This window comes from Anas acuta, chromosome 15, assembly GCF_963932015.1.
Source record: "Anas acuta chromosome 15, bAnaAcu1.1, whole genome shotgun sequence".
Lineage (NCBI taxonomy): Eukaryota > Metazoa > Chordata > Aves > Anseriformes > Anatidae > Anas > Anas acuta.
Genome location: NC_088993.1, coordinates 9,902,389 through 9,917,352, shown reverse-complemented (window position 1 = coordinate 9,917,352; position 14,964 = coordinate 9,902,389). Strand labels below are relative to the sequence as shown.

Below are 14,964 nucleotides of genomic sequence, written 5' to 3'. Positions count from 1 at the left end.
TAGCATTAGTGAAACCTCATGTAAACTTCATTCTTTTGCTCTCCTTTTTGGGTTCATGATGCTTATGTGTGCCAGCCAAAGAGCCTGTTGCCTCAGGAGGAAGAAGAGCACTGATCTGTGGACGTGCCAGGTACACAACAGCGAGCTCCGGTCTGTGAGGGAGGATGGCCATGGCATTGGGTCTTCCTCTCTCCTTTATGTAGTCAAAGGAGTAAGTACAAACGTGTGCGTGTTTGTATAGCGAAGTGTGACATAGTTTTTGTGACTCACAGCATTATGGCTTTAAAGAGTCAAAAAAAAAAATCTGTCTTAAAAGTTTAAGCCTCTACTACGTTGTAACATGAAAAAAAATCCATGTGCTCGCTTATTGCAAGCTGCATTAAGGCGGTGGTGAGTCAAGATGAAAAGAGCAGTGATATTCAAAGTAAAGACTGACATTTTAAACACTGGCACTTGGAAAGAGGCTGTGGAATGACAAAGAATCCAAGAGCGCAAATTGACAAACAGCTTGTACCACGGTTTAATCATATGCTCAAAACTGCCTGAAACAAAGTATTACAGTTTTTGTCTTGCTTATCTCCGCTGTGGTAGATCTTCTACAGCAGTAGCTGCTCTCCCTGGGGAAAAAGAGAATTTATGTTTTTAACTGGGAGTAAGGCCCTTCCCACCCTTCCCACGGAAGTCAATGGGAGTTTTTCATTGAATTCAGTGAGAACTTAAACGGGCCGTTAAATGAGATCAGTGGGGCGAAAGACTTCCAAGTCCCCCAGACCCTCTCGCTGCCACAAGGAGCAGTAGTGACTCGTGTTTTTAGGCTGGCCAGCATTTGAAACTCTGCCTACTCTGTTCTGCAGAGCAGCATGCTTTTACCTCTCACCATTCTATGGTGCAACACATTGGGGTGCTGGGCAGCAGGGAGGCGCCTAGGAGCCTGCAGCTTCCAAATGCTCAGCTGGGCTGGGCTGCAAACCTCTGGCCTTGCTGCGTCTGTGCTTTGCTCAGAGCAGTGTGCTCGAGGCTGGCCAACAAAGTGCCCTTCATCTTTCATTGGTACTGCACAAACCAGGCCCCTTCTTCATCGTATGGCGAACATGTTGGGTACAAGATGGGTTTTCTTCTCCTCTCAACACATGCCTTTGCTCAGGGAAGGACAGCAGGAGGGTGCTGCATTGCAATTTCTCATGCAAGGCTTCAGTAGTTCTGGTCCCCTCCAGAGCTTGGGGCCAGGATCTGTCAGAAAATCTCCGTCTGGGAGGCTGTTTCCCATTGAAGGTATGTATTTGTGAGCTGGCAGCAGGACGGCTACGAGCCCCTGCCTGGTGGGCAGCAGTGCATCTCCCCAAGGAGCGGCACATGGATACGGGCACTCTGCTCCACCAGCACGAGCGTTGGCTTTGTGCAGGCTTTTGCGGAAACCCGCGGGCTGGGAAGGTGCCAGCCACAGAATTTCCTCCAAGGCTGTGGGCAGGAGCCTTCATTTAGGGCGGCGTGTAGGGAAGCTGTAATTTGTGTGCTGCCAAGGCGGTGCTGAAGAGGAACAGCCCCATATCTCCACCTTTCCTGAGATTTCATTTTTGGGAGATTGACCTCAAAATGGGCCGCTTCCCTAACTGAGCTCCCTTTAAATGCTACCCAGGCCCAGCCACCTGCTCGGTGGGGTTTGCCCGAGAGGTCCCACCACTGGGCTGCATCCCATCCCCCTGTTCAGCCTGGGGGCTGACCTCTCAGCAGGTGGGCACGAAGCCAAGCAGCGATGCTCAGCAGGGACTGTGGGCACCTTCCTCCAGCTCCTCCTCACCCGGGGAGACGCGAGCGTACGTGCTATAACTCCGTGCACTTAACCTCCTGCAACAACCGCGTCCCTGTCACAGCTCAGGTGCGTTTAGGACATCTCTTACCGTCAGCTCCTCGGGGGAAAGCACAGGCGCAACAACCGCGTTACCCAGCGCGGCCACGCCAGCTCCACACTTACATCCCTGGGCTTCTCCCGAGCGTCCCCCCGGGGGCCGAGGAGGGCTTCCCAGCCCTGAATTTCCACGCCGGGCCCTCTGGAGGTCAGTGTTTGCCCGTGCTGCGGCGGACCTGTTGCACCCGCGGGCAGCGCCGAGCCGTGCCGAGCCGTGCCGGGTGGCCGCCCGCCGGCTCCCCCCCCCTCAGAGCACGAAGCCCCCTCGCATTTTCCCGACGAGCCGGGGATGGGGGGGCCTCGGTGGCGGCTCTCCCCGCCCTGACGGCGCCCCCCAGCCCCGCGGTGCCTTCGTGGCCGCCCCCTCCCCGCCCGGGGCGGTGCCGTGCCGTGCCGTGCCGTGCCGTGCCGGGGGGCGCAGCGCGGCGCAGCGGAGCCCCGCGGAAGATGGCGTACATCCAGGTGGGTGCGGAGCCAAGGTGCTGGGGGGGAGAATCCGGCCTGGAGGGGGTCTGGGAGGGGGCAAAGGGGGGGTCTCCGTGCGCTGTAGGCGCCGTCTGCGGGGCTGGGGCGCAGCGCGCTGGGTGCGCGCAACTTTGGGGGAACTTCTGGGGGCTCCGGGCAAAGAGGGCGGGGGGCTGGCAGCGAGACCCCGGCTTTTCGTGGTGCTCCGGACATCGCAGACAGCCCCGCTCTGTCCGTCCGTAGGAGCGGGGTGGCTCCGGCTGCGGGAGACCCCCCCCGAGGACTGGGTGCCTTGAGCCAGAGGGGGCTGCCGAAGCCCGCAGGAAACCCGGGGGGTGACGGTGACTTTGGGAGCCCCCCAGCCTGGGCATGGCCCGGTAGAGGCTGGGGAAGAAGGGGGAAAACGAGCGCCCCCGGCTGCGGCCAGCCCGAGCCCCCGGTAAGGCTGGACTGAATTGGGGCGGTTTTTGTAAAATCCAGAGCGATTTTGTCCCTCCGGCCCTGCAGTTTCCAGTCGCTTGTTTTTCAATCTCTGTGGCTCCGGAGGCTGCACCCCCAATTTTAAGATGAGCAGAGCGTTTCCAGCTGGATGAGACGTCCAGGAGCTGGAGCTCTGTTAGAGCCCCCCACTGTCCCCCGCCATCTGTGACCATTCCCCCCCCTGCCATCCCCCTGTGGAGCAGGGGTCTTGGGGACCACCCCGGCAGCACCCCTGGGCTGGTGCTCACGGTGGTCACCCCCTTGTCCCCAGGCTGTGGCGTTGGGGTGGTGGGGCTGGGGGGACCTTGTTGTCCCCACACTGCCGTGCTGGGTGCCACAGGAGGGGCACAACACAGCCATCACTGATGGAGACCCCATCCCAGCATCACTGGGGGACACCACCGTGTGCCTTAACCCTGCTCTGAGTGCTGGCTTGGAGCAGATTTCCCTCCCGTGGGTGCTGCTGGGGGTGCCGGCCCCCTACTGCCTTCTGTCACATCCTTCTGCAAGCCTCTGCCCTTCCCCAGCGCCCACCTCCTGCCCCGCGCCACCCAGGTGGATGCACGCAGCTGCTCCTGTTTGCTTTCCTTTCATGGGTCCCTGCCCTTATACCCTGCATGGCACTGCTGACTTGGCTGCCCGTTTGCACAGTAATGCCTAGCTCTTGTTATTTCTGCCCTCCCCTCTCCTGGTGGAGATTTCGGGGTGGTCACAGAGTCACTGTTATGTTGCCTGTGGCACTTGTGCTCTGTGGCTTGGTGACACACGCGAGCATTCACCCTTAACTGGTGCCCGGTGGTGGCCTCCAGCATGGCTGTGTGACACCAGCCTGCCTCAAGTCCCCACGGGCTGCTCAGAAATACCACCTCTTTTGCACGGTGTGTGCTACGGCGTTTGATTGCGTGGCAGGAATCCAGCAGGTTCATTTTACAGCAATTTAAATATTCTTGTTGCAGCTTCGCTAAACCGCCGCCGCTTTGGCTGCGGCACCTTGGCTGCAAGTTCGCATTAATAAGGACTGATGAGCCCTTTAAACCATTCAAGATTTCCTTAACCAGTTGGTCCGCGGGTATCTAATAGCTCTCGTCACATTGCACTGCAGCGTTTTCAGTCTCTAATTTCTGTTGCAAACGAGTTGCAGCCTTCCTGCCAGGCACTGGTTTTGGAGAAGTTTGGAAGGGAGGCTTGTGCTGGAGGGCAGCCCGCGGAAGTGATCTTGGATCTGAACTCATCTTAGGCATCCTGGCTTCTTCATAGAAGCCGTCTCTTGTCCATATTGTCCCTGAGCATAGCTTTGTACACATGGATGGGTAGGGAAGAGGAGTTTTGGTTTTGCTGCTTTTTTTTTTTAAGGGCTTCCCTTTTACAGAAGGACAGCCAGCACAATTAAAAAACTCTTAATCATTAGCAGAGAGACAGGTAGGAAAAGCATTTCAGCAGGTACATGAAATGCTGCTAAATCTCCAGTTGTAACTGAAGCAAGGTAGGTATAATGTTGCAAGGACGGCTTCGTGATTAAAACACTGGCTTGCGATAATTTCTTCCTTTGCTGTAGATTTTCTCTGTGCCTTCGGGGAAGTGGCTGCAGTGCAAGTGTTCAAGCTGGAGTGCACGACGCAGGCTTTGAGCACTTGACTTTGGGTCTTCTCTCCTCCGAGTCAAGTCGGAGGCTGAGGCTGAAGAAGCCCGGCTACCTCGAGTGATGCGTGCACAACGGAGAGGTGCTCCTAGAAATGCTGCCTCTAACGAGCTGCCCTTGAAGCTCTGTTGATAAGGGCAGGATCTGGATGAAAGCCTTTTCCACCACGGCGTGTAACTGCAACGTTTGGATGCGGTTCGCTGTCGGCTGCAATTAGAGACAGGTTATTAGGAAAAAGCAAAGTGGTCGCACATGATAGCCCTTTAGCAAGGTGGCACTGAGCAGGATTTTTGTGCTTCGGGATGGATTTGGGAGTTTCACTCCTCGGGAAGCAGAGGGAGCTTAGCGGGACAGGGCTGGAAGCAGTAGAAGCCAATGCCTGCCCAGGAGACCTTGCCTCTGCCGAATGTTGACTGTCCTGCCAGAAATAAAAGCCTGTCCCAGTCTGGGGCACACCATGGCAGAACATTTGAAGTTATTTGAGCATTGCTAACCTGTTTTTGTCTCTTTTATTTTGTTCCCCTTTGCTTCATCATGGATGTCTAAAAGGACAGTTGGAACCAATAAATGAGGTGAGTTAATCTGATGATTCACTCTCTGCTCTGTCTCCTCGCTCCATCCTGAGGGGATTGTCTCATATTTTCTGACTCTTTACTGATGTCCTAGATATAAGTAATGCACCACATTCAGGGCTGGTAATTTTTAATTTATTTTACTTTTTGCAAGGCTCAGATTTTGTTTATGGAAAAACTGTTTTACTGAAGCTTGAAAGATGTTCCTGTGGAGTCTTCTCTGCAGACCTGCATTCCCAAGAGAAATCACATCCTTTTTGCAGTGTGATAGCGCCCTTGTACCAAGTACTTTTGGGGGATATCTGTGGAGAAACGCTCACGTGCTTCATTTCTTCAGCTTCTAATGAACTTTCCAAGTTCGCATACAATTGTAAAGTGATTCCACTCTGGATGGGGACGTGCAGTGCTCTCGCAGCTGTGTGTCCTCCAGGACCACAGAGCGATGCCCTTCACTGGCAGTGGCCCGGTGCTGCTCAGTAAGGCCTCTTACTGCAGAATGGGAGCTGCCATGGGTGGGAGATGGCCTCAGTTTGGGCTTTCTGCTCCACTTGAAGCAAGCAGAGCTTTGAAGCGGGAGGAAGGCTGCAGGGATGGTGTGGGCATGGTGCAGTATCTGTCCTCCCTCCGATGGGGCATGTGACGGGTTTGTGAAAGCAGAGGAGCGCTGCTACAGGAAATGCTCCTGGTGCCACCATGGAAACCTCAGAAATTAAATAGTTTTTAGGATAAGTAACTTTAAAAAAATAATCATTGTAGATTCTTCATTAAGTTAATCGTCCTAGCAGAGGGGAGGAATGCGGACAGTATGCTTTTGCTAATCCATTTTGGCGGTGAATTTGTTGGGCTGTAATGCTGTATGCGAATGGATCATATGAATATTACATGCTGATGTATCTACAGGGATGGAATGTATTCATGTTGCTATGTTAAGCTTTTCAAATTAAATAGACTCTTGCAGAATTAAGTTGGGGCTTTCACTTACCTTCTGGTTTAAATTCCTTTTGTTATACATTTGCCTATCTATTAGTTTGTTGATGTGCGTGGTAGAACGAGCATGATTCCACTCCAGCATGTCATTACGCCATAGTGTTTTGCAAATCACCCTTTTGCCAACCTATGTAATAATACATCGCTACCAGAGGGAAAGTACCTGCCATGAACGCTTATTTTCCTGCCTTGTTATGGCATCCCTGAAGTTGGACTAGTAACTGCACAGCACTTGTCTGTTGATATAGAGGGAATAAATATAGTTCTTTATAAATAAATATGTGCTGTTGCAGAAACACAAACATAAATACAGCTGAATGTTATTTTTCAATAGCTATTGATGGGTTGTAATCTTGTACTTTGGTTTCCAATGGCTTCAGGGTCTGCTCGCTAGGATCTCGGATCTCTTGCTGTGCCGGTGGACTTGTAGAAATTGTTGTCAGAAGTGTTTCGACTGTAGCTGTTGTCAAACAAATGAAGATGAAGTTGAAATCCTGGGACCCTTTCCTGCTCAGACTCCAGCCTGGCTGTAAGTTTAGATGCACAATCTCACAGCCCTAACTGAAGGGTAGGGCTGTTCAGCTGCGGTGGGAGAGTTAATACGAAATGGTGAGAGGACTTTCAGAGTTCAGAGGATGCCATACCCTAAGGAAGGGTCTCCTGCTGAGGGTGGGAGCGTAGGCTACTCAATGGTAAAAAAACAGCAGTCCCATTAGCTCAAATAATAATGGGAATCTGGAGAACACTTTCTGCTAGGTAAAACAGAAGTTAGCTCGTAAGCTAGCATAGCAAGTTGAGTTGGCATCTAAAAATACTTTTCTTCCAAAGTCCTACTTTGCACATGCTCAGCCTTTGGAGCACTTTAGCTTAGTTGAAATGCTGATGAGGTTGTTACAGAAAATTTTCTTGTTTTGGCATTAAGATGGTCATAACCTAGGAAGATGAAAGGAATACCTCCTACGTGTTCTAAGGGGAAATCCATCTGACGGTTCATTTAGCAAGACCTGATCTCTTACGTCACCTTAGTACTTTTCAAGATTTCCTCTTGAATCAGTAAAGAACAAGAGTGACAACTCTTGGCTTTACCTGGTGCTTTGAAGAAAGGCAGTGCTGTCTTCCCCATTTTACACCCTCTCCTTGGGGAATCACAGAGGTGGCTGTGGAGGCATTAGTGAAACCAGGAAGAAAATAGAGGTCTCCTGGATTTTAGTGCTGGCTCTGTCTGCTGGGCCGGGCTGTCTTCTGTGAGGGCAGAGAACTTGATGGAGATGGCTAAACCTCACCGTGTCCAGAAACTAGGGCACAGGAGTTGCCTGTTTAGCACGTCACAAGCTGCTGAGATGTTGTGCCTGGGCACTAAGGCCCTCGGTTAATTTCACCCACTCTGGAAGGTCTGGAAGGTCTGTGTGCTGTGGCTGCACGAAGTAAGTTGTCTCATGTTTAAATCACAGTCTTGTCTCTATACCTTCTTGAATCATGGTAGAATAGGATGGTAATTAATACTGAAGCAATAAAAATAGAAATGTTCGAGATGTGTTAGAGTGGTTTTTAAATTTGGAGCAGCGTATTTAAGAGTCTGATATATGCCCAGAAATGGATTCACCTGCAATTAGTGGGAAATGGAAGCAAAATCAATGCTAAATAGGAAAGCATTTGGGCACAAGAGAACACAGTGATGAGGTAGCAGTATTGGACATAGAAAGATTGCTGCAGAAACAATTACATACCTGGGAACAAGCAGCCAGGCTTGGTGCGAGAGGGTGCTTCAGAGCTGCTCTGCTGTGCTGGGGAGCAGAAGGGACACAACGGGCAGGTGGGGGGTGACTGGCCCCATGGGTTTGGGCTGTTGGCTCCTCTGTCTGCCTCCAAGGCACTGTCAGCGTGGAGGCTTTGCTCCTCTTGTGGCCTTAAAACTCAGGCATGTGGTGACTTTGTGGATGAGCTGGACTTTGCCGCAGGCTGAAAACACGGTGACCTTTGGACTCACAAAATGCTGTCTCCAGCCTGTATTATTTTCCCCCGGTCCATCTGAAAGCCTCGGTGGTTAGTTTCTTACAGTGACCAAAAGCAGGAGGCAGCACATTTAGGAAAAAAAGCCCAGTTCTTCAGCCGCATCATGCTTCATGCTGCACTTACTGATGGACTTAGGAGCCCCCAGCCTGGGTCATGTCCCAGGGCTGTGCCTTTAGTGTCACATCTCTCTTTCCTTCCAGCTTCAGGCAGCCTGGTACAATTAGGGCTTTTCTTTTCTGCTGTAGCAATGAGAGGAGGCAAGTTTCCAAAGCTAGTGCCTGGGAAGGGCAGGCAGGAACCAAGTAATTGTGCTTGGAGTGGAGGCAATGGATGCTGTCGTGCCTTAGGATGACGGAATCACCATCTCCTCTGGTACTACTATAAATCTTGTGATCTCTAAGCGTGGCTGTTGACACACGTTGTTGTAGGGCTCTGCTTGCTGAAGAAGGCTGCTGGCTCCTGCTCCCCAGCAGGGATGGACCCCAGGGGCTGCCAGGAAGGATGGCGATGCTTTAAGCTTCTGGGGTGACCTTGCTGGAAAGCAATGAGGCAGCCCCAACTGGCTGGAGTGAGGAGGTGAGGAAGGAGCTGAAGAGATGCAACTGAGAGGAAAGGGGAGAAGATAACTGTAGAGAAGCAAGAGTCTGGAAAATGAAGAGGAAGGGAGAGTAAAAGGCAAGAGACAGAAGTGATGTATTTTGTTCGCAGATCAATAGGAGGGCTGCGCTGTTTGTGCATGTGGATTTAAGGTGGAAATGATGCTGTGCAGCCTCGGCTGGCTTACAGCTCTCAAGTTGAAGGTTTTTACTTTCATTTTGTTAATCTTACACTTTTCAATCTCCTTATGCGTTTTTGGAGGTAGGAGACAATATCTGGGGTTAGATGTGTGAGCAGAGCAGGGGTTGGGAATTGGTCTCAGCATAACGTGTTTAATGGGTGTGTTTTTAAAGTGCTCAGACATCCGTGTATGCTAATTGATACACACACACTTTTTTTTTAATTTGTTTTTTAAAGAAGGCTTCTAGATTCAATGGAAACCTCTCAAATGGAAGGTGGATTGGATAACACTATTCTGCATTTAGATACATGCATTGAATTTGGGAACAAATCAATTTATTGTACTCCCTGCTCACAGCCTGCAAGTGTTTAACAACCAGATCCAGGTTTTCTGCCAAGATCTTTCACTGTTGCCACTTCTTCATGCACCCAGGATGCAGATACATAGAGAGTGCAGTGTGTTCCTTCCCTACTTCCCCACTCAGTCCCTAGGGAAGAACTAATTTTATGGTCTTCATTTGCCTACTTAGCAAACACCTGAATGCCCATGCTTGATAGCTTGTCCTTTGTGTTTTGCCAAAGGTTTTCCCTTTGGCAGCTGTGAGACACCTGATGTCCTGGAAACTCAGGAGGGGACTCTAAAGCTGCAAGCTGAAATCTTTTCTCTTGGGAGGCTGTTGATTTTTCTCACTTCCTGAATTTTTTATAGTAGCCTCCAGTAGCAACTTAATAAATAAATAAATAAATAAAATCTTACTGAATTGAGGCTAATTGTATTGACCTGAATGCATGGTAGCTGCTGCTGCTTATTTCACGAGTGCTTGCATCCCAGTCCTGGCAAAAATGGGCTGGGAAGGAGGGTGTTTGTCAGCACTGCCTGTTATGGAGTATTCTCCCTAAAAACCCAAAGATAAATGCTGCACACTCTGTGAGATTAAATTGAAATCAGAACGCGACTCCTCTTCCCAAAGGCTCTGATTAAACAGAAACAGAGCTGCTTTAACCAGAGCCAAAGTTTATTTGAGGAAAAATTATTGTGGCTCAGTAGCAATTTCCTTACTAAAGGTCATCTGTACGTTATTAACTCACTATTACGTTTACCCATTGTAGAACATCTTTAATGCCTCTCTTCCTGATTCCCTTTTCACCCTGCCTTCTCCTCATTTTGTGCATTTGCTTCTCAAACACAAAGACGTCCAAATGCTACATATGATTGTGCAGACCTGCATTTGGGCATGAAAAAGCTATTTGTGTTCCTAGTGCTGGTTGTATGTCAAACTGCATGGTTTGGATTGCCTTTAATGGGCTGCAGGATTGTGCAAATACTGCATGCCCTCTTTAATATAGGGTTTTGTTTTGATTCCTAGATTTGATTTGACGTGATTTATTTTTTGATGTGGATGAGTTATGTGAGTCTGGGTTGGTGAGTATTTGCATGTATGCTAGATCCTGATGGGAATTTTGTGAATTTTAATAAGAAATTCTAGTTTAAGTCTATTTTATATTCAGGGGGGCTTTTCTATGAGTTTCCAACTTCTTTTTTTTTTTTCCAGAACATTGTTATTGCTCTAGTTCAGTCACTGATTGCTAGAGCAAATGATTCAACATACTTCATTTATACCCAACCTGGCCATGAACATAGGATGAGTGAATCTCAGGAGCAAGGCTTAAGCAGTGTTCCCCTTGCTTTGCTCATTTCACGCTGATGCTTTCCTTGTGATCTGCTGCTATTTTTCTGAGTACTCTGTCTCATGGATTAGTTTAGCATGATGGTTTACATGTCTCATACCATTGCTTGATTTCATTTCCACCTGCAGATTTCTAGCAGTGGCTCACCTCAGAAGGTGCAGCTGGGTTACTGCTGGCTCTTGCTCTTCCAGACAAAGCTGGGAGGCCCTGGCCAGTGGTGCAAACCACCGCAGCTGTGGGAAGTTGAGATGTTTAACTGAACTGCTCTAATAGATGAAAACTAAGCTGAGATAGGAATTTTATGCAGGCTTCTTTATGATCCCAGTCTCCTACTGAGTCTTCTCAAGGATGCTACAGCTCTCACTGACATTTACTTTGTTAGTGAGATCCTGCTGACTTCCCTCTGTCCCTTCCCTCCCTCACCAAGACCACTGGGCAGTAAAATTCCTGTCTTTTGAGAGTCACCTCTGGTTTATGGAACCAGTTACTTAAAAAGATGTCAATAGATAGCTGTTAATTAATCCTACTTACTGAGTTTTGAAACCTTACTGTTGTATTGCAAAGTAATATTTTACTCAGAGAGGGATTCAGGTGTCTGAGCATCATGGTGGCTCCCATGCTAGTTATTTCCTGGTGATGGCCATGCTTCCAAAGGGTGGCTCTGGATTTACAGCAATAAGCTCATGTTATGAGGGCTTTCCCCCCCCCCCCCCCCCCTCCCCCAAAGCTGAATTTACTATTGCTGATTGAGGTCCAAGTCACACGTGCCTCTGTAGCCTGTGTCACACGCTCGTGCTGATATGCTCTTGTTTGAAAGGCAAGCAGAAAGATATCTCCCTTTCACGTAGGCATGAAGTCAGTTGCTCAGCCTTTTGCTTGCCAAATAGATATGAAGGAGATACCCTGCGGCACCCAGGGATGTGCACACAAGATTAGACACAGAATATCTGAATACATTTTCATTCTGTATATTGTCCTTTTACTGGGCTGAATCACCTAAAGGTCTCTTGTTATAACAGGATAAGCAGCCAAAATGAGGACAAAGATGGAGACTCTGATAATACAATCAGTGAACTGCCTCCCACTCTTCAGGATGTTTCCCCTGACAGAAGGCGGTCGTCTTCAGATGCATCACGGTCCACTTACAGCCTCACCAGGCGGATTTCAAGTAAGGTCGTCCTTCCAACATTAATGTAATTCTTGTGGGGAAAAAAAATAAAAATCAGAGTGTATTGCCTGCTCTTTCATCTCTTAGACAGGGAATCAAGTAGAGTTGAAGGTACATTGATAAAAATCTCATCAAGCTCTATAGGAGCACAGTGGAAGGGGTCAGCCCTGTTTTTTTTGCTGAAGCATGTGCGTGGTGAAAATAGACAAGGTGAAAAAATTGTAATTGAGGTTGCACTGCAGCATAACTAAGGGTACTGTTAATTGTTTGCAAATGTAATGGTGAAAAGTCCCACTTAGCAATGTTTGCTGTGTGAGGCATTGCATAGATGCAGAATAGCTGAACTCAAAGAGCCACAATGTGACTTGGGTCTGTAATGAACTGAGTTTCTAATAATCATTTTTGTGCATTTTTCTCATTTAGGTTTAGAGTCGAGGAGGCCAAGTTCTCCATTAATTGACATTAAACCTATTGAGTTTGGAATAATAGGAGCCAAGAAAGAAATAGTTCAGCCAACTATCCTGCGGAAAACCTATAGCCCAGATGACTATTTTAGAAAATTTGAACCAAGACTGTACTCTCTTGACTCGAATAGCGATGATATGGACTCCTTGACAGATGAGGAAATCTTATCAAAGTACCAGCTGGGCATGCTGCACTTCAGCACTCAGTATGACCTGTTGCATAATTACCTAATAGTGCGAGTCATTGAGGCTAAGGACCTGCCTCCCCCGATTTCGTATGATGGCTCCAGGCAAGATATGGCTCACTCCAACCCCTATGTGAAGATCTGCCTGCTTCCAGACCAGAAGAACTCCAAGCAGACCGGAGTTAAGCGCAAAACTCAGAACCCAGTGTTTGAAGAGAGGTACACATTTGAAATCCCATTTTTAGAAGCCCAGAGAAGAACTCTGCTTTTAACCGTAGTGGATTTTGACAAATTCTCACGCCACTGTGTTATTGGCAAAGTGTCAATGCCCTTGAGTGATGTAGACCTTGTGAAAGGCGGTCACTGGTGGAAAGCCCTTGTTCCTAGTTCTCAGGTAACAGAATTTATCAGATTATTGCCACGTTTTTTCTCACTTTTTTTTTTTTTGTGTGTGTGTATATATATAGTTCCTTTGCTTGTTGGCAGTTGATACTATTTCTGATTAGTCATCATCATCTTGTTAATACAGCATCTGCTGGGTTGAAATAACGTTGGGCCTGTAGCTGCCCTTGTAGCTGTTTTGCGGTGAGGTAAAGGAGCTGCCTTCTTTCATATTCAGGGGAGGTGGAATGACAGAAGATCTATGTCAGCTCTAATGAGAACAAATCAAAACTGCTTTGGAAATCTTCATCTTGTGGAAGATCTTTCTTGTCGCTGCAGTGACCTGCATCTCTTCCCAGACGCTGCAGTGACACTGTCTCAGCTGGGTCACTCCTGTGGTTGTACACATGGAGAACCACTGGCACCAGTTCAGTAATGATCTGATGCAAAGAAGGTATATGGAAGACAAATCTATCCCAGAGCAAAAAATTGCAAGATAATTTTATTTGTGTTGTGTCCCTGAAGGAAATTAAACTTGTCGCAGATTATATCTGATGTACATGGCCTGCTGCATGCTTGCAGGTTTGGGTCTGCAGTTTGGTCTGGGTGGGATGGGAGAAGGGTGCAGAGGGTCCTCTCAGGAGAGGGCCCTGGGCAGTGCCACCTCCTCTGCAGCAAGGGAAGGAGCTCTGAGGTCTGAGCTTTGCAAGCAGGACCTGCCCTTAGCTACCAGATTTGCTTTTAGCACCATCACCTGCAGTGACCAGGTAAAAAGCTAAGCCAAGAGCTAGGCATGGGTGTCCTACCTGTTTGTGCTGAGGATGGGAGTATTGCTGAAGGTTGGTCTAACACGGTTGCCCCTGTCTGTGTCACCAGCTGTGGGAGTGCATTTTCTAGGCCTTAGAGCCTTTGCTGAATCAAAAACCCCATGTGAACACGGACAGTTCACAGTTCCTTTGATTTTTGTGTGTCCACAAAAGGGTGTCGTAGCCACAAGTGTTGGATGAGATGAACAAGAAATTATTGACCTTGCCTCTGGTTTATAGTGGGTCTGAGAGGATGATTTGGAGTGGGAACTTGTCATCGGGTGCTGGTGGGAAGAAAAGCCAGCCAGGCAGTGTTTGTGTGCAATCAGTGAGGTCTCTGCCCAGCTCTGGGTGCACAGCAACTGGAGAGAGCTTTGTGCTTCCTCAGAGCTCTGGGAGAAGAAAAGCAAGACCCTGATAACTGGAGGAGAGCTGGCTGGATTTGCTGGAGTCGAAACAGTAGCATTATGAGATTAGCCAGGACATTTTTTCATGCAAAAAGGAAAACTCTGAAAATTGAGTGCCAGTGAAAACTGTGGGCTCCCTGGTGTCTGTGCTGGGGTCTGCTTTGCGTGATGGTTGGAGGGGCAGGGGCAAACGTGCATAAGGAAAATAAACAAGAACAGATATTCTTGGGTTCCCCTCACCACCTTTTTTCCCAAATGTTTATTCATGAATACACATGATTATTTTTTTCTTTTTGGTATTGGTGGTTCATCATGGGCTCAGCATTGATATATCTGAGGACAGAGGTCTCTTTGCATTCCTCCTATCCTCTCGTGACTCATACCATGCAGCCTTGCTTTTTTTTTTTTTTTTCTTTGCCTTTGCATGACAAACACGTCTGTGCATTCTGCATCTCTTTATTAGTAACCTGGAGTCACCGCACAGCTAATGCCTACCCTGGTTCGCCAAGACCATCTCAGCCTTCACGTGCCTGGCCTGGAGCCAGCCCTTCCTCCGGCCTCTCCAAAGTTTCACTGAAAAGCTGCTGCTGCTTTCAGCAGTGCTGGCTGCTCCAGCAGGATTTCAGCTAAATTATTTATGCAGGAATTGGCATTTTGATTTTTATAAAATTAACGAGAAAAAGAAAACTCCCTGTGAATGGACAGGCTTAACCTTACAAGACTTTTTCCATAAGATAGCAAGCAGATCAAGTCAAATCTTAATTTAACCAAAAAATCCTTTGCATCTCAGTCAGTTAAGTGCCTTGTTTTGTGGCTTTAGTTAAGTGTCTTCTCATATTTCCTTGTTCTTTCTGGCTGGGCACTAGCTAACTGGCAGACTGCAAAGAGAATAGCAGTGCTTGTACCAGGACATCCAGCGAGGATGTTTTGTATCATTTTTCCATGTTTTCTCACTGATAAGGTTTTAAAGCTCATTGACTAGGGTTCATTTTCTGCTTGTGCAGATTAAAGATAAAAGCATTGAT

The 14,964-nt window shown here is 48.3% G+C and overlaps 1 protein-coding gene across 7 annotated transcripts in view; it reads left to right on the top strand.

Annotated features, from left to right (window-relative positions):
* Positions 1–301: 301 nt before the first annotated feature.
* Positions 302–14,964, top strand: part of SYT17 (synaptotagmin 17) — a 47,042-nt gene continuing 32,379 nt past the window's right edge. Inside the window, exons 1-6 of one of the 7 annotated variants that reach the window (XM_068699860.1) lie at positions 2,224–2,368; positions 5,045–5,062; positions 6,430–6,578; positions 10,207–10,262; positions 11,548–11,696; positions 12,120–12,739. In XM_068699860.1, coding sequence (XP_068555961.1) covers positions 10,234–10,262; positions 11,548–11,696; positions 12,120–12,739 — 798 coding nt within the window. In that variant the 5' untranslated portion in view covers positions 2,224–2,368; positions 5,045–5,062; positions 6,430–6,578; positions 10,207–10,233. Of the gene's footprint in view, positions 1,877–2,223; positions 2,369–5,042; positions 5,063–6,429; positions 6,579–10,206; positions 10,263–11,547; positions 11,697–12,119; positions 12,740–14,964 lie in introns of those variants that run through there. The other 6 variants (XM_068699857.1, XM_068699858.1, XM_068699864.1 and 3 more) reach the window with 6 other exon arrangements.